Consider the following 16872-nt stretch of genomic DNA (forward strand, 5'->3'; position numbering starts at 1 on the left):
CATTTGTCTTTTGTATCTCTTGGCTGATTAAGGAATTCTCCAACATACCCTTTTCAAGGCCAGCAGTTCTCAGAAACCAAAGATACAACAGGCAGATCCAGCAGATGAGAGGTCTGCACAGTCCCAATTCCCACAGAGCAACTCTCTTCAGGGTGCCCAACTGTGGGCAGCTCCCACTGCTTGGGGCATTGGTATCACGTTTGATTTTTGATCTGAAATGTTACTAGCAAAAGAAACATTTTGGTGTTAACAAAACCAGAATGCCACAAATTCAAATTATCCAGCTTTGCCATACCAAAGGAAATGGCTGTGATCCCTTTCTTCTGGCTTTAATAAACTCATCTTCACCAGAGCCCAGTGTCTCTATGTTGGGGTTTTTGCTTTTGGTTTTTTTGGGGGTTTTTTTGGTGGTTTTGTTTTGGGGGGGGCGGGGCGGGGGGGGGGGGTGTTGGGGAGGCAGAGTCCTGTTCCAGCAGGAGAACAGGTAGCTGTTCTTTAGCTGTTTAACTCCCCTGGATCCTGGAATTGGGAGGATTCTTTTTTTAGCTCCTCTCTGGTGTTTAAAGACGGAAACCTTCACCCTTCCAGCTTATCATTGGTCCAGTGATATTAATTAACAAGGAGAAGCTGCGGGGGTGGTGGGATAGTTAGATATGGGGATCCCCCAGAACCTTGGGACCCCCCTGTCATTGAAGGGGGTTGGTGATGGCTGCCAGCAGGAGCGGCTGTTTGTTTACATTGCCCTTGTGTACCCGCCCCCCTGGCAGCCCCAGCACGCTGGGCAAAACCTGTTTGGTGGGCTTGCCACTCCGTGCGCTTTGGAATTAGCAAGGACCGGCGCAGGTCTCTGTGCAGCCCCTGGTGTGGATGCAGGGAGCTCGGCAGCACATGGCTGAGCTTGGAGGGACCTCTGGAGGTGTCTGCTGTAAGCCCCTGTGCAGAGGCAGAGCAGGGACTGGCTCTTTGGCATGCAGAGATGGAGCATCAGTGCCGTGGGGTGCAATGCAGGGCTGCCCTGGGGACCCTGCAGCTCCTTGCCACACACACGCTGAAACACAGTGCAAAACAAAATCCCTGGAGATGGAGGTGTAACAGCCAGAGCAGCCAGCAATGCCTCCCCTTGCACCGGACAACCTCCCTGGTGAATGGGATGAAGCCCCAGCATGCCACCCTGGCCCCCACAGTCCCCCTGTCTATTCCCACTCAGGGTCTCCTCCAGGGCTTTAGCTGCCAACAAGGGCATTTGTCCCAATACGGCTGTGAGGATGGCAGCTCCTCTCCCAGCCTTGCTGGACAAAAATGGAAGAGTGCGTGCTGCATGGCAGCAGATTTCCCAGATACTCTGCTTGCACCCTGGTGGAGCTGGTCCTGCCTCCCAGCCTGTACTCCCAGCTCACTGTCACTGGCTCCTTGCTGGATCAGCCATGCCCCAGGTATGTGTGGTTTCTCCTGGCCTTTGTGTCCACAGAGCTGCCAGTAACCAGTGTTTGTAAGGGTCTTGTCCCATCCTTCAGCCAGGGAAGGTGCCAGGGTGGTTCCTCCTGCATCATGGCCAAGAAGAACTGTGGAGGGCCCAGGGCAGAACCATAAAACACAAACAATGGCCATAAAAAAAGCAAAGCTGGGTTCCAGTCTGCCTGAAGGCATTTAATTTGGGCCATTTTCTCTGAAACTCGAGTTTTGGACCTTTCTTGGGGGCGAACCCAGGAGAAAGGGAAGAACAGTGATCAAAAGCCTGTGACACCCAGGTGGCCATGGGCACAGGGGTTGAGAGAACTGGATGGTGCATCCTCCACCCAGCATCCCCAGCTGTGCAGGCAGCAGGCACGTGGCTGCTGCAGCAGCACAGAGCAGGGGGCTCAGCTTTTCATCTGCCAGTGAGTCACTTGGCAGAGGAGGAAACCTCTGACAGCACTGAGGATGTGGAGGTGGCTGCTGTGCCCCTGCCTGGTGCTGAAGGTGCTCCAATGACTGTGGCATACAGGGCACAGCCAGCTCCCTTCCCACAGTCCCACTGCACACTCAGCACTGCAGCTGCACCTTCCTCAGGATGAGACCATCCAGCTGCAGTGGTGCCCAGTGCTGGCAGTGCATGGTGCAGGGCAGGATCACCTGCACTCTTCCTCTGTGCGGCCTCCCCAGCACTAATTCCCAGACCAGCTGCCTACCCTGCCTGCCTTCTGGGGCCCAGTGTGCCCAAATTGCCCAAATTCCCAGACCCTGCGCTGAGCTGGCTGCCACAGCCTCCTGACCCCACAGAGGAGGGGATCAGGGACCAGAAATGCCTCATGTGCTACCGGTGAACACAGTGCCCTGGGAATGGAGAGGTGGCAGGGAGCAGGAGTGGGGCACTGTGTGCTACTGCCAGCACACCGGTGCTCTCATGGGGACCTGAGGTGTCACATGTACCTGCTGGCCTGGTGAGAGAAGAGCGATGGTGATGACAGGACTTTGCCAAGGCTTTGGTGGCTCAGGCACTGCTGAGGTGCAGGCAGGGAGGAGCAGGGGTGAAGGCAGGGAGCTGGAGTGCAGGTGTCACCCTGCAGGATGGAGTCCTGAGCTGATGCGACTTTTTGACACTTGACCATTGCCAGCTCAAGCCCGGGCAGGGTGGGCAGTTTTCCAGCCGGACAATTAAGCAGATTAACTAATTACCTGAACCTTGGCAGGGTCCCACATCCCAGTGGCTGCCAGGGTGCTGCATATCCGTGCTGAGCGTTTGAGAGACAAGTGTGGGGCAGGGCCCCCTCAGACCTTCCTCAGGACCCTGCCTAGTGGGTCCGACTGCCCCCTCCCTCCGCCTACCCTTGGCGGCCGCGGGACCAGCCTCGGCCGGGCAGCCTTGCCTGCCCCGCTGGCAGCATCCCCCCCTCCGCCGCCCCGCCGCGTCCTGACCCCCGGGAACCTGCCCTGGTGCCCCTCCGGAATCCACGTCCCGGAGGAGCTGCGCCACGGAGAACCCGTCCCCGGGAGTCCACCCGAACCTGCCCCGGACTGAGCTGAGCCTCACGGACCCGCTGGCCCCCCTGGCCGGCCCTGCGGATCCCGTCCCGGCGGCGGCCCCGGCCGTGCCCCGCGCCCCCCCTCCCGGTGCGGGCGGGCTCCCGTGCGGGTGCCCGCGGCTCGGGGCGGCGCGTGACCGGCTGCCGCTGCCGCCGCCGCCCGCTCCGCCGCAGAGCCCGGCCCGCCCGCACCGGCACCGGCACCGGCAGGTCAGCGCGGGGAGCTGCGGCTCCCGGGGCACCAGTTCTGGGGCCGCCAGTGCTGCGGCGGGCGGCGGGAGGGGGCTGGCGGCACCGCGGCCCGCGCACCGCGCACCGGGCACCGAGCGGTGGAGCCGGCCCGGCGCGCTGCGGGTGGGGTCGGCGGGATGCGGCGGCCGCACCGGCCCCGCTGTGGTCCCGCACCGGCTGTGGTCCCGCACCGGCCGCGGCCCGACTTCGCTGCGCAGCCCCGCCGGTAATCCGCACCGCGCCGCGGGGCCGCCGCCGCAGCACCCTGGCGGTCCCGGCCCCGTTCCCGGCCCGGCGGGTCTGAGCCGTGTGTGCGGCGGCAGCGCGGGGCTCCGGACCGAGCATCCCCGCCGGGATGCGGCCGGGACGCGCCAAGGTGAACGGTGCGCGGCGGAGCGGGGCCGCCGGCGGCGGGGACATCGGGCGAGGACACTGGGCATAGAGAACCGGGGAGGGGACACCGAGAGGGACGCCAGGACTGAGCTCCGGGGAGGCGACATTAAGGATGGGGCACTAGGAAAGGGACACCGTGGATGTTGGGGGTTGGGGCCACTAAGCACCAAGGGCAAACCCACACCGGAGACACCGGGATGGGGAACACCAGGGGACACTGGGAAAGGGAAGACTGGGAATGGGGCCACTGGGGACGGGCACAGCTGGGAACAGAGCCCAGGGCTACCCGGGAAGGGACAGCCAAGCCACTGTCTCTCTCCCTGGGCAGTGGGTGGCCAAGGGCACAGCAGCATCACGGCCATCTGCACAAGTTACCTGGCATCTGCCGTGGATCCTGGCTCACCACATCCCCATTCCCACAGGCTCGACTCGGTACTCACCATGGCTGCAGCACAGCTCGTCACCTGGGGGATGCTCCTGGCCACTGGAGTCCCTGCCAAAGCCCAGGGGGTGCTGCCAGCAGGGCTGTCCTTAGGTGGGGACCCCTTGCACAGCCCTGCCTGGGAACAGCAGTGGCCAGGCCCATCCCCTGCCTGGGAGGCATCAGGGGAGCCCAGCGGTGCCGGGGCCCCAAGGAGTGAGCGCTGGGGGGTCAAGCACCCCGTGCACTGGTCGCTGCAGGCAGGGGATGGCACCAGGGCACCCCTGGAGATGGAAACCACTGTGACAGGTGCTGATAGCAAGGTCTGGAGGGACGGCAGCACAGTCCCGGCTGTGACAGAGGAGCTGCTTGTTGCCTGGCGAGGGCACGAAGCTGAAGTCCAGGACAGCTCCCTGCCCCACGGCTCTGCACTGGGTATGCCGGGCCCTGAGGTGCCCACGGACAGAGGGGCAGACTCTCCAGGGCCACCCTGGGCAGGGCAGGGCCTCTCGCTGTCCGGGCATAGCATCTCCAAGACAGCCAGCACCCCCAGCCCTCAGCAAACCGCATCCACCACTGCCCTGGACCCCACGCTGGCGGCGGGGATGAGGACAGCAGATGCCCACAGAGGGGGACACACAGCGGCAGAGGGACACACAGCAGTCCCGGGCCTCTCTCAGGATGCCAAACTCACTTCAGCCAGCAGCCAGTTGGTCCCGCCAGGCACAGCCCCCGATCCCACAGGCACGGGGCCAGCCTGGGGTCCCCCTGCCAGCCCTGGCTCTGTGCAGCTGGTGGGCAGCTGGGGGGACACGGGAGGGCCCCCCAGCCCCTCCCCGACTCTGCCCAGCTCTGCCCCACGGCTGCGCCACACTGCCCCGTCCTGGGGGCTGGCTGAGCCCTGGACTCGAGCGCTCCCTTCCCACCAGCGCAGCACCCGGAGGGCCCCACTCAGCCACGCCACCACCAGCCCTGGCGATGCAGGCCCCCGGACGGACCCTGGGACTATGGGGCAGCGGGGACCCCAGCCCGCCCCAGGGTCTGTCCTCAGCACCGGCCCTGCGCCACTCCCCGCCTCCAGCACGGCCACCCCCGGTACCCCGAGCAGAGGTAGGAGCCAGCGCAGTGCGGGGGGACCCCTTGGCTTGGGGGGGACCAGGCCCTGCAGGTGTCAGCGCCCTGCTCTGCTCTCTCTCGCAGGGCTGCTGCCCGAGGAGGACGTCGGCTCCCCGCAGCAGGTCCGGGGTGCCGTGGGCCCTGTGAGCGTCCAAAATGTCACCAAAACGACCTCACAGCCAACGACACATCCCACCACGGGGACGCTCGGGACAAGGCACCCAGGTGATACAGGGCTGCGTCCAAGCCCATCCGTTCTGCAGACGCTGTGGGAGCCCATCCCTGGGGCGTCGGGGCTGGCGGGGGGATGGCAGCTATCTTGGGCTGCCCAGCCGGGACACAGTGACACCTTCAATCAGGATTGCCACCTGACAGCGGCCCTAATCTACTCCTGCCCGCAGGGATTAGCGCTAAATGCTCGATGGGTGGGGGCTTCCCCAAGGGGGTGGGGGATGTGACCGGGGTTGTGCCACCCCTTGAACTGCGCGTCCTGAGAGAAAACCCCGGGAGGCACCGCTGGGCATAGCCCCAGCCAGCACAGGGCATGCCCCGCTGCAGTGCTGGGGTGCCACATTTGATGCAGCCAGTGCGGGGTACAGGTGTGGGCCGAGTGGCACCAAGGCCCCCACTTCCCCCGACTGTCCTCGTCCTTCCTACCTGCAGACACGCCGGAGACGCAGACCGCAGCCTCCAGCACTGCGGCCCCCTCGGCCACGTGGCGACGGGCAGGGATGACGCCTCAGCCGGTGCCCCGAGATCCATCATCGCCGCAGCCACAGCCCACAGCCCGTGCACCCCCGGCGCTGGGGGCCAACGCGACCGGGCTGCGCTGGGCCGAGCTGCAGCACCAGCTGGGCTTCTCCTGGGAGGCCCATGTCTATGGAGTGGCTGCCGTGTTCCTGCTGCTGGCGCTGGGCTGCCTGGCCGGGCTGGCGGGGACAGCCATCCTGCGGCCCCCACACCTTCTCCACGTTGTGGGGGCCCACGGGCTGCTGCTGGCCGCCTGCCTGCTGCGGGCCACCTTCCTCCTGCTGGATCCCTATGGGGCACGGGGCCGTCTGCCCACTCCGGCGCTGCTGCTGCTCAGCACGGCCCCTTTCCCCCTGCTGCTCGCCGCCTTTGCCCTCCTGCTCCAGCGGCTGCAGCGCCTGGCCCAGCTTCAGCTGCTGCCCTCCCGGCTGCGGGGGCTGCCAGCGCTGGGGGCTGCTGCTGCCCTGCAGGGTGCGGTGATGGGCGCCGCCGACCTGCTGCCGCCTCGGCTGGGGCTCACGGCCGCGCTGGGGCTGCAGGCGCTGGGCTGCGGAGCGGGGGCTCTGCTGCTGCTGGGGGGGCTCTGGGGGTGCTGGCGGGCGCTGCGGGCGCCCTGCGAGGGGCCGGGGCCGCAGCCGGGGGCGCGGGCGCTGCTGGCGGCAGCGGTGGCGGGGCTGCCGGTCTGCGGGCTGCAGCTCTTCAGCGCTGTGTGGCTGCGAGCGCTCCTGGGGCCCCACGGGCGCTTCTCCCGGCCCAGCTGGGCGGCACAGCTCTGGCTGCGGATCGGCGAGCTGGGCACGGCCCTGGCGCTGCTGGCGGCCGCCGCCGAGCCCGTGTGCTGCCGGTGCCGCCGCCGGAGCCCCGCCGGCCACTCCTGCTGGGCCAAGGCACTGCGGTACTTCTGCGCCGGCCGCAAAGCTGAAGCACCCGAATACCCCAACAACTGCTACGACTGGGCCGGCGGCGGCACCGGCGGCAGCGGTGCGGAGCGGACACCCGCCAACGACATCTCCAAAAACCTCATCCGCAACCCGGCGGAGCAGCTGCCCCTGCGGGCTCTGAAGGACAGCAACGAGGTCTGGGCAGCTGGCACCGGGATGCCGGGGCTCAGCCCCAAGTGCCCCAACATGCTGGCCGCCCGCTCCTGCGCCGCCTTCGAGCAGGGCTCGTCCCCCTCCCTTGGGGAGCTGATCTTCCGCCCGCCGTCCCCCATCGACCTGCGCCGCAGCATCGACCAGGCGCTCTGCCGCCGCCACCTCCTGCACGACGGCCTCTTCGGCCGGGCCCGCCGCGGCTCCGGCTCCTCGCTGCACGGCTCCCCTGCCCCTGACAAGACCCCCAGCCTGGGGCGCATGGTGCGCTGCAGCTCGCTCACGGAGCTGCCCGGGCCCCGCCAGCCCCACGGCACCATCACTGTCACTGTCACCGCCTCGGCCAGCTCGCTGGAGAGCAGCTCGCTGAAGATCAGCTGGAACCCCTGGCGCCATGGGCTGTCCTCGCCCGACAGCCTGCCCCTGGACGAGGCGCCCAGCCGGGCCCCGCTCCTGGTGCCCGCCGGAGCTCCCGGCTGGGAGCGGGAGGGTCCCCGCGCCTTCCCAGCCCTCGGCAAGGCGCTGGACTCCCGCAGCCTCTCCAGCGACACCATTGAGCTCTGAGCCCGGGACAGGCAGAGACTGAGGGCGCAGAAGGACAACGTGAGGGTGAGGACACTGTGAGGGTGTGGGGGTCTGATCCTGCGCCCCTGTAGGGCTGGGCAGGGGCGGTTCCATTTGTGCCAAACGAGAGAAATAAAGAGTTTATGCTGGGAGGAGACAGTCCTGTTGGCATGTGAAAGAGATGGCGGGCAGCAGCACCCCCAATCCCCACCAATTCCTACTCTGAGCAGCCAAGCTGGGTGTGCAGAGCTTTATTTCCTGAGATATGGACACACGGACAGATGGGCACACCCCGACGGACAAACCACGGACAAATGCAATGGCCACACTCATGCATCCAGCAGGGCCCCCTAACCAGCACAGCACCCTGCCAGTGGTGAGGGGGCCCTGGCCCCCAGCCTGGGAGGGGAGATGGGCTCTGCCCAGGGATGGGGGGCAGCTCTCCCAGCCACACAGCTCAGGGCATGGGGGGACCCAGCCCCCCGCTCTCCCACAGGGAATGGCCTCATGGGAGGGGAATCCTACAGGGCCAGGAGCCCCAGCCTGGGGGCAGATAGCAGGTTCCCTCCCTCACCTGCCCCTCCACCCCCTCACCTGTCACAATGCCAGGCCTCTCCTCCAGAGCACGAGGAGCTGGGGGCAGCATGCTGTGCCCCCCACACGATGCTGCACTGCCTGGCATCACCCCTCCATCCAGAGGGGGCTGTGTGGGAGCCCCCAGGATCAGGTACTCCTGGCTCATTCTGCAGGGACAGGGAAAACAAGACCCTATGCTAAGGGGGGCTGGGGGACGCATGCAGGGCACAGCATCATCTACAGGATGCAGCCTTGGCAGCCAGCCCTGCTTAGGGGAGGCCCTGCACCCCAAGCTGAGTCTGCCCCTCTGCTTGTGCCCAGCAGCTCCAGAGCTATCTGCCCTTCATGAAGCCATCGAGGACACGGTCACTGCGGTCAGAGAGCCAGTAGCCAGCCATGGCAGCCACGGCGCCAATGAAGATGGCGGTGAAGACCATGTCACCCTTGGCAGCCAGCGTAGCGAGGGCACAGATCATCACACCAAAGAACATCTGCTGCAGCACCACCACCTCGTCATCAGTCACGTCATCAAAGAAGCCCTTCTCTGGGGCATCTGCATGGACAACACTCATGGAAGGGCACAGCTGACCAGCAAGAGCCCCCCCCCCCCCCCATGTCCCACATCCCCTGTCTAATGTCCCCCTGCACTGCATTAGGCCATACCAGGGGGCTTGTCCTCCACGCACTGCCCGTCTCGGCGGACGTGGCCTTGGGCACAGATGCACCGGTAGCTGCCCTCTGTGTTCTCACACACCTCCTGCACCCCTGTGCACACTGGCTCCTCGGCACTGGCACACTCATCCACGTCTGGGGGGGGAGACAGGGGTCAGGCAGGGATTGGGCAGTGAAGAGGGGGAAGTATGGCCCCCCAGTTCATGGGAGGCACTCACCCAGACACTTGGCTCCGTCCCGCCAGTAGCCCTTGTTGCATTTCTTGCAGCGAGCCGGCCCAGCGCCCATGCAGCCGATGCAAGCCGTGGAGCAGTCTGCCTCAGGGAATGGAGCCAGAGTTGCTGCCAGAGCTCCTTCCCAGCCCAGACAGGGTTGACCCCAAGCAGGGAAAGCCACCTGCATGAAAACCCCCCCTTCCCCCTGACCTCGGCACTCATAGGAGCCCTCTGTGTTGACGCAGTACTGGTTGGCTCGGCAGTGTGCCATCTCTGTGCCACACTCATCTATATCTGCAGGAGAGATGGGGATGGCCCTGCTGAGCCTCAGCTCCAGGAACGCAGCCCCCATGGCCCTGAGCTCACTCCTGGCCTTCACTCACCAATGCAGCGGTGCTCATGCAGCACCCAGCCCCTCTTGCAGCGAAGGCAGCTGGAGTCCTCGGGACCCGTGCAGCGCCCGCATGCCTGGTAGCACTCTGCGGATAGTGACAGACACGTGGACACAGGCAGGGGAGAGCTGCCTGTAGCCAGGCTGGACAGCACCAGCAGAGCCCCCACCTACCAGCACACACGAGGTGGCTCTTGTTCCGCGAGGCCTCATAGTAGCCATCCCCGCACTCGGCGCAGAAGGGGCCGCCGTAGCCCGGGCTGCAGACGCAGAGGCCGGTGCCGCGGCGCGTGCCGTCCCCATCGCATCGCCCGTTGCCGCTGCAGGGCTGCCGGGGCCCGCCCGCACAGGCTGCACGGGGAGAGACCAGCCAGCTGGCACAGAGGGCAGCAGCCAGGGGAGCCCCTCCAGCCCCACCAGCACCCTGCTCACCCCACAGTTACTCACACCGGCAGTCCGGGCCGTAGGTGCCGGGCGGGCAGCAAAGCATCAGCCTGTCCACACACAGCCACTGGAAAAAGTCAGGGTGCTGCTGCTGCCTGGGGAGGGGAAGACACAGCACTCAGCCCCCTGCCATCCGCCTGTGCCCCTTGCCATCCCTCTGTCCTTGACCCCACACTCACTCATGGAACCACCACTGCTCCACATGCTCCTCGCTCCGCTCCAGCAGCTGATGACAGGCGAAGTCTGAGGGTGCACAGACACCCTCCAGCACCTCCAGCAGACGGGTCTCACTGAAGGGACACAAGCCAGTGTGGGGTATGACTTCTGCAGCTGCTGGGCTGCCCCAGCCCCTCAATGGGATCATTTACCTGTGCTGGTACTTGGACAGCTTCTCCTCCTCCCAGGCTGTGTTACCCCCACCGAAGCCCTCATGCTCTGTCCGCTCCAGGCCCTGGGTGCATGGGGGAGCAGCAGTGCAGGCATGGAACCCTTCCCCCCAATAACCTCTCCATCCGTAGGGTTCCACGGGACACATCATCTCCGGGGACCTGCCACCCTCTCCCCTCCCCAGAGCCTAGGCATGGTGCCCCTGGGAAGGCTGTAGGAGTGCCTCCACTTCACCACTGTCCCCCGCAAACTATCCCTCTATCGGGCCCTGTCACCACCCTTATCCCCCCGGTCTGTGATTCCTCTGGGCCCCCCAACCACATCACCCGACCCAGAACCCCCCTCGTCCCCGCTCACTGTCACCTCCAGGCCATTTCCCCCACGTCTGCCACCCGTGGGCCCCTCCTGTCCCCTGACCCCCAGCTCCCCCACGAAGCCCCCCTCGGTGCTATTGCCCCCATGTGCCCCCTCGCCGCGGCCTCCATCATTCCTGTGCTCCCCCGCCGCGCACCCTGATGAAGCTGTCAGCGAGGCCGCGGCAGGCTCGGCACGGCTCAGCCCCGTCTCGGTGGGGGTCGGAGTCGGCGCGAACGGCCAGCAGGACCCCCCCGAGGAGGGCGGCCCCCAGGAGGGCCCCCCCCAGCCCGGGCCCCCTGCGCCGGGGCGAGCGCGGCAGCAGCGGCAGCAGCGGCCCCATCGTCCGCCCGCCCCGCCCGCACCACGTGGGCCGCGCCCGCTGACTCAGCGCCGCCCGCCCCCGCCAATGGCCGCGCGCCGCCGCCGCCCGCCCCCCGCTCCCAGCCAATCAGCGCCGCGCCCTGGGCCCGCCCACCCGCGCCTTAAAGGGGCCGCGGGTAAAGGCCCGGGACGGGGGTGCCCGGACGGGCTGCAGTCGGTGACCCCGCACGGAGCGGGGATGGCTGACCGCACCGCACTGCACCGCACCATCCCGTCCTCTCCTGGCCTGGGCGGGACCCTCTAAATATCCCTCCCACCCCCAGCCAAACCAGATGGGTTGACCTTTACCCCCTCCACTCAAGCTGGTCCAGTTCACTCTCACTGTACCCAAATTTGCCCAGTTCCCCCTCATCTCACCCTAAACTGGTCCAATTTGTTCTCACATTTTTCCCTCAAACTGTCCCAGTTGCCAATCATGCCCCAATGAGCTGGTCCAGTTCCCGATCACCACCCCGAATTGGTCCAGTTCCCCATCCACCCTCCAACCAAAAAACCTCCTTCCTCTTCACGGCCCAAACAGCCCAGCCCCCTTCCTGCCCCTATACTTCCCCATCATCCCTCTCCAAGCCATCCGAGTCCACCCCATCACCCCTTCCCAACCCATCCCAGTCCCTGCTGGGCTCAGAGCTGGACTCACACTCAGCAAAAGCATTGTCACCCCTTTATTCTCCTACCGCCCGCTGCAGAGCCTCAGCCACCGCCGCCACGTGTGGCTCTAGAGACCTGCCCCTCTGCCGAGCTGGGCCTGCCAGCGCCTGCAAGAACCGCTCCATCTCGCTGGGCAGTGCGAAGGCAGGGGCTGCCTGCAGCGCTGGGGGCACTGCTGGCACCAAGGCCTCCAGCCGGGCCACCACGTAGTGCCCGTGGGCCACCGCCAACACCGGCATGGCACAGGACAGAGCCGCCGCAAACACCTCGCAGGGTGCCACAGTGGGGAGATCGTCAGGGTCAGGGTTGTGCCAGGGCCCAAGGCTGCTTTCAGCAGCCCCGGACTCTGGCACAACCCTGGCCCCAGCGTCCCACTGCTGTGCAGCAGCCACGGCTGCTGGAGAGAGGAGGAGGATGATGGTGTCACTGTCACGCAGCGCCCGGTGGTGCTGGGCGTGCAGCCAGGGCAGTGGCCCCAAAGCTGCTACCCCGCTACCACCTCCCGGTGCTGCCACCACCGTCACCCCCAGTGAGTGCAGAGCTGCCATCAGGGCACACGCTGCCCGCTCCGCCACCGGCTCTGCTGCGTGCACCAGCAGGGCCCGCCGGCCCTGCAGCGGACCTGAGGGGGAGATCATCAGTGCTCGGATCCCTCTAGGCACCCTGTACCCACCCTGTGGTGGGAGCCACAGGGAAGCACCCACGATGGGGGAGACCATCCCCTGCCTCTGTCAGCCAAGCCCTGCAGCACCACCTGTACCCAAGCTAAAGAACAGCCACGATGGGAAGCAGCTGAGACCACCACTGACCCGAGTCCCCCAATCCCCTTGCCAAAACTTTTACCTACCCTAAGGGACAGACATGGTGGGAAGCAGGTTGTAATCTGCCCCCTCCCACCCCCCACAGGGTTCTCACCCTCTTCTCTGTTTCCCTACACCCCTACCTACCCTGTCAGGCAGGCAAACATGAACTAATCTGGGTGGGGGACCCCTCAGTCTGTCCTCTGAGCCCTCTGGGATAGGTACAGACTGCCCACTCCCCCCGAGGCCCCAGGCTCAACCCACACTCACCACTGGAGCCATAGCCAGCCCTCAGGGATTTCAGCCATCCTACAGGGAGGAAAGGCAGTGAGGTCCCAGGAGGGGTCCCAGGCCAGGCACAGCCCCCAGAAGTGCACCACTCACCTTTCATGTCCTCCTTCTTCATCAAGAGCAGCAGTAGGAGACAGGCAGCTCCCAGTAGCACCCCCATCCACACCAGTGCCCAGCGGGTACGCAGGTCTGCAGGGCAGGATCTGCATCCACGAAGGGCCCCCGGCACCCAACAAAGGTCTCTAGTGGCTCCACAGGGGGAGGGTCTCCAGTGACTCCACAGGGGGGGTTCCCTCCCTCAGCCCTCCTCTCCCCCACCGTGGCTGTCAACACTCACACTTGTGCAGGGGACAGGTCCAGAGTGTAACCCCAGTTCTGTTTGATGGGTGCCACAGCTGTGGGGGACACAGGGACATGTCAGACACTGCCCAGTCCCTGCCCACTGCCCACTCACACTGACCTGCTGGCACTGCCCCGCTGCCACATCCTGCTGCAGATCCTGCTCCAGCAGGCCAGGGGGCCCTGCTCCCTGCAACAACACAGCAGGTCAGACAGCAGTGCCACCACTGCTGGACACAGGGGTCCCTGTGCCACCAGTGCCACTCTGCCAGGACATGGGGGTCCCTTGCTCTTTACCCTGCTGGTGAAGCTGGCCAGGGGTGTGCAGGCACCCCTCTCCACGGCACACAGTGAGGCATTCCCCTCCCGCTCCAGCAGCAGGAGGTCATCAGGGTGGCCGGGCAGCGCTCCTGGGAATGTGCCAGAGGGCTGGGTAGGTGGTGAGGGGAGGCCAAGGAGGGGTCCCCCCCCAGCTGCACCCACAGGCTGCCACTAACCTCCCACCCCAGCAATACTCACGGTCCCGCAGGCACTGGGTCAGCCGGACCTGCCCACCGCTCCACACCTGCCCAGAGAGTGGATTAACAGTGCTTGGGGGTGATGTGGGGCTGCCCATGGGGCAGCTGTGGGGCAGAGTGGTGTCCTACCTGCACGCAGAGGTTGGGGTGCGGCCGCAGCCCTCCAAACTCCTGTGGTCCCTGTGAGTGCAAGGGATGCTCCATAACTGTCACCACCATCCTTCCCAAAGCCCCCAGTGCCCCACAGAGCCCCTCACCTTCCCCCTGGCAGGTTGCTGCAGGCCAGGCAGGGGTTGGCAGGGCCCGGAGGGCACTGGCTGCCAGCAGGGCACCAGCTCAGCCAGGAGGTCACAGGGGGCTGAGAGGGAGCAGGTCAGCACCTGCCCCTCGATGTGCAGGACCAGCCGGCTCTGCGCCCACAGTCGCTCCCAGGCCTCAGCATCTGCAACAGCACCAGGAGAGGAGTGTCACTCCCGGTGGTGTCCCCTCAAGTCCCCCTGTGTCCCAGCCCCCTAAAGCCCAGCCTCAGAGTGAAGGTACCGTGAGAGAAGGGGCACAGGGTGGCCCGTAGTGGGTCCTGGGTTTCTGGCCAGACCTGGGAGTGGGGAAGAAGACAAGAAAAGTATTCATGCTGTGACCGTGATCTGGCCGGCCCCTTTGGGATGCCAGAGGGAGATCTATGGAGCTTAGAGCCCCTCTTTAGTGGCCACTTATCCTGGCACTCCTGCAGTGCCCCGTCAGATGCCCACCTGCAGGCAGAGACAGGGCAGCACCTCATCAGCAGACAGGACATAGTTCATGGGACTGCTCTGCTACCAGCAACCAGATGTGGGTCACCCCGTGGCAAATCGCCACCAGCAGGGTCACCCAGGGGGATCTGCTCCCAGGGGACCCTCTCCCAGCAGACTGCCTATAACACAGACATGGCTTCTCGGGAACAGGGAGGAGGGCAGCAACCGGAGAACAGACAGGGTAGGGGGTCAGGGAATGGGGTGCATACTCACCATAGTCACCACACGCCCTGGCCCACTGGTGCCATGGCTATGGTTGTGGTAGAGCCAGAGTGTGTAGCTGTGCCCTGCTGCAGCCCCCTCCACCTCCACAACCACCTCCTTCTGCCCCAGGGAGACCCGCAGCCTGGGCACTGTGTGAGAGGCAGCTGAGGTAACCCCGGTCCTGGCACTGCCTGCCCAGCACCATGGCATGGGGCACGGCACCCCCAGGGTCACTCTCACCCCTGGTGTCCACTGCCCGGCTCTCCCCAGGGGATGCAAACCGAGGCGGGGTGATGCCAGCGCCTACCTTGGCACTGGGGGACAGCATCCTGTGCTGCAGGCCACGAACAGTCTGTGGGGACAGTGAATCAGTGGGCAGAGGGGCTGGGGCCACTGCAGGGGACGTGCCGGGGCTTACCTGGCACCCGCTGCTGCTGGCTCAGCCTCTGCCGGCCCCGTGAGTTCATGTATGCTGAGATGTGGAGTTCGGAGCCCAGCGGAGCCTCGAAGCACCGGAAGATCACCCAGCCCTGGGCAGGAAAACCACCACCCCACTGCGGTGAGGCACCGGCACTGCCAGCACCCACCCCACCTCCCTGGGGCACAGGAACGGGACCCCCATGCCACAGAGATGCGCTGATGCCAGCACCCACATCCCCAGTGCCCAGGGACTGACAGTGCAGGGACACTGACCCCCGGTGCCCCACATCTACATACCACGGTTTGGCCGTGCAGTGTGGGGCCCAAGGGTGCCCAGACCTCCACGGCCACGCAGCGGGATGAGGCAAACGTGTGCCCAGAGAGCAGCAGCAGCCCAGTAACGTTGGGCTGGGACAGGGTGGCCCCAGTCGCTGGTGACCACTGTCCCCCATCACCGCTGTCCTCTGTCCCAGCGGTGCCCGGCTGCCCGGAGAGGCGGGACTCGGTGGCGGTGCCGGTGGCAGGTGGCAAGGCCAGGCGCACCCGTGCCTCCAGGCAGGGCGCACAGGCCGTGGGCTCGGTGCAGCGCAGCGCCGGCTCCAGCCGCAGATGGGCCAGGGCCAGCTCCTGCCTGGGCCCCGGGGGCTCTGTCCCGCACAGCACATCGGTGTCTGGGGGGACACAGAGGGCAGTGTGGGGTGGAGTCCCCATGCCCCGGGTGGGGCGGGGGCCATGGCAGGGTGATGGCACTTACCCAAGAGGCGGCAGGTGAGGCCCTGGGGGAGGCAGGGGTGAGGCCGGCAGTGGTGCCAGGTGCCCGATGCCTGCGCGCTGGTGACACCAACCCACCTGGGAGCAGACCAGGGTGTCGCGGGGGTCCCCACGGCCACCTGCCAACCCCATCACCAGCACCAGCAGGAGCTGCCCCAGTGGGTGCATGGTGGGGCCGGGGCCTCGGGGTGCCCCGGCCCCACGCCGGCTACTCCCCGGCAGCCCTCTCCCGGCTCCACGGGCCCCACCGCCGCCAGCGGCTCCCGCTTCCTGCTCTGATCCCGGACACCCGGCTCCCTGCGTGGCGTCAGCAGCCGCCCTGGGGTGGGGCCTCCTGCGCCCGCACCGGCCGCGGAGGGCTCCGCGTCCCGCCACCCTTGCGGAGGGCTTGGGGCCCCACAGAGACGAGTCGGCTCCATGGCACGGGCACGGTGCCAGACTGGCCCCAGGCAGCCGCCACGGCTGTGGGACACGGTGTGGCAGCCGTGCCGATACAGGCTGTGCCCAGCCGGGTGCGTCCTCTTGCCCCTCCATGCTGCAGAGGAGCACTGGGCAGCCACCGGTCCTCCAGGGCACCAACAGATCTCCCCCGGTACACCAGAGAGACAACAGGGCAGGGTGAAATGACACCTTTATTGCTTCCACCCCAGACCAAGTCCTGCTGGCAGTGTGGAGGCAAAGAGCCGGGCCGGGCTGAGCCCAGCACCCGCCCCTCCAGCCACCTGTGCATGGGCCGGGCAGGGAGCTTCCCCATCTCTCAGCTTCTTCCTGCACCACCCTAACTCCTCGCTCGGCTGTGCCGTCCAAAGGGGCTTCTACGGGCTCTCCTCTGTGGGAATAAAGCTGCCCCTGCTCGGGACAGCATCTCCGTTCCTGGCCACAGATGACAGCTGGATGCTCACTCCAGCCCCAGCAGCACACTCCATGGCTGAGGCCAGTCCTGCTTGGACCCCTGCCGCCCTTCCCGGGGCACCCACGGGTGCCCCTCCTGCCGCCGCAGTGGGCACACGCTCTCCTGAGCCCTGCCTTTTCCTGGCAGAACCCCTGCCCTCACCGGGGGGCTGCACCCAGCCCTGCACCCCCTGCAGCCATGCCCAGC

General features: G+C 66.2%; 3 protein-coding genes across 3 annotated transcripts; 1 reads left to right on the forward strand and 2 right to left on the reverse strand.

Annotated features, from left to right (window-relative positions):
* The first annotated feature begins 3166 nt into the window (after nt 1-3166).
* On the forward strand, nt 3167-7720 carry PRRT3 (proline rich transmembrane protein 3). Its single transcript, XM_066558154.1, has 4 exons — nt 3167-3212; nt 4049-5157; nt 5248-5388; nt 5827-7720. Exons 2-4 carry the CDS (start codon nt 4068-4070, stop codon nt 7566-7568), a joined length of 2973 nt encoding a protein of 990 aa, XP_066414251.1. The 5' UTR covers nt 3167-3212; nt 4049-4067; the 3' UTR covers nt 7569-7720.
* An 84-nt stretch (nt 7721-7804) lies between these two features.
* CRELD1 (cysteine rich with EGF like domains 1) lies at nt 7805-10965 on the reverse strand. Its single transcript, XM_066558155.1, has 10 exons — nt 10765-10965; nt 10235-10317; nt 10046-10156; nt 9870-9961; nt 9597-9773; nt 9415-9510; nt 9242-9325; nt 9035-9130; nt 8808-8951; nt 7805-8697 (listed from the first exon to the last, which is right to left on the reverse strand). Exons 1-10 carry the CDS (start codon nt 10948-10950, stop codon nt 8477-8479), a joined length of 1290 nt encoding a protein of 429 aa, XP_066414252.1. The 5' UTR covers nt 10951-10965; the 3' UTR covers nt 7805-8476.
* A 673-nt stretch (nt 10966-11638) lies between these two features.
* Nucleotides 11639-16527, reverse strand: IL17RC (interleukin 17 receptor C). The gene is given in 20 exon segments (XM_066558086.1): nt 11639-12261; nt 12710-12748; nt 12824-12919; nt 13068-13125; nt 13191-13259; nt 13367-13479; nt 13589-13634; nt 13717-13767; nt 13845-14029; nt 14128-14182; nt 14337-14396; nt 14592-14731; nt 14890-14934; nt 15001-15112; nt 15300-15673; nt 15757-15778; nt 15852-15991; nt 15994-16153; nt 16155-16484; nt 16486-16527. Coding segments are annotated over 20 exon segments (2745 nt in total). The 3' UTR covers nt 11639-11653.
* Between the last annotated feature and the right edge of the window lie 345 nt (nt 16528-16872).

This window comes from Molothrus aeneus, chromosome 12 (assembly GCF_037042795.1).
Source record: "Molothrus aeneus isolate 106 chromosome 12, BPBGC_Maene_1.0, whole genome shotgun sequence".
NCBI classification, from domain to species: Eukaryota; Metazoa; Chordata; class Aves; order Passeriformes; family Icteridae; genus Molothrus; species Molothrus aeneus.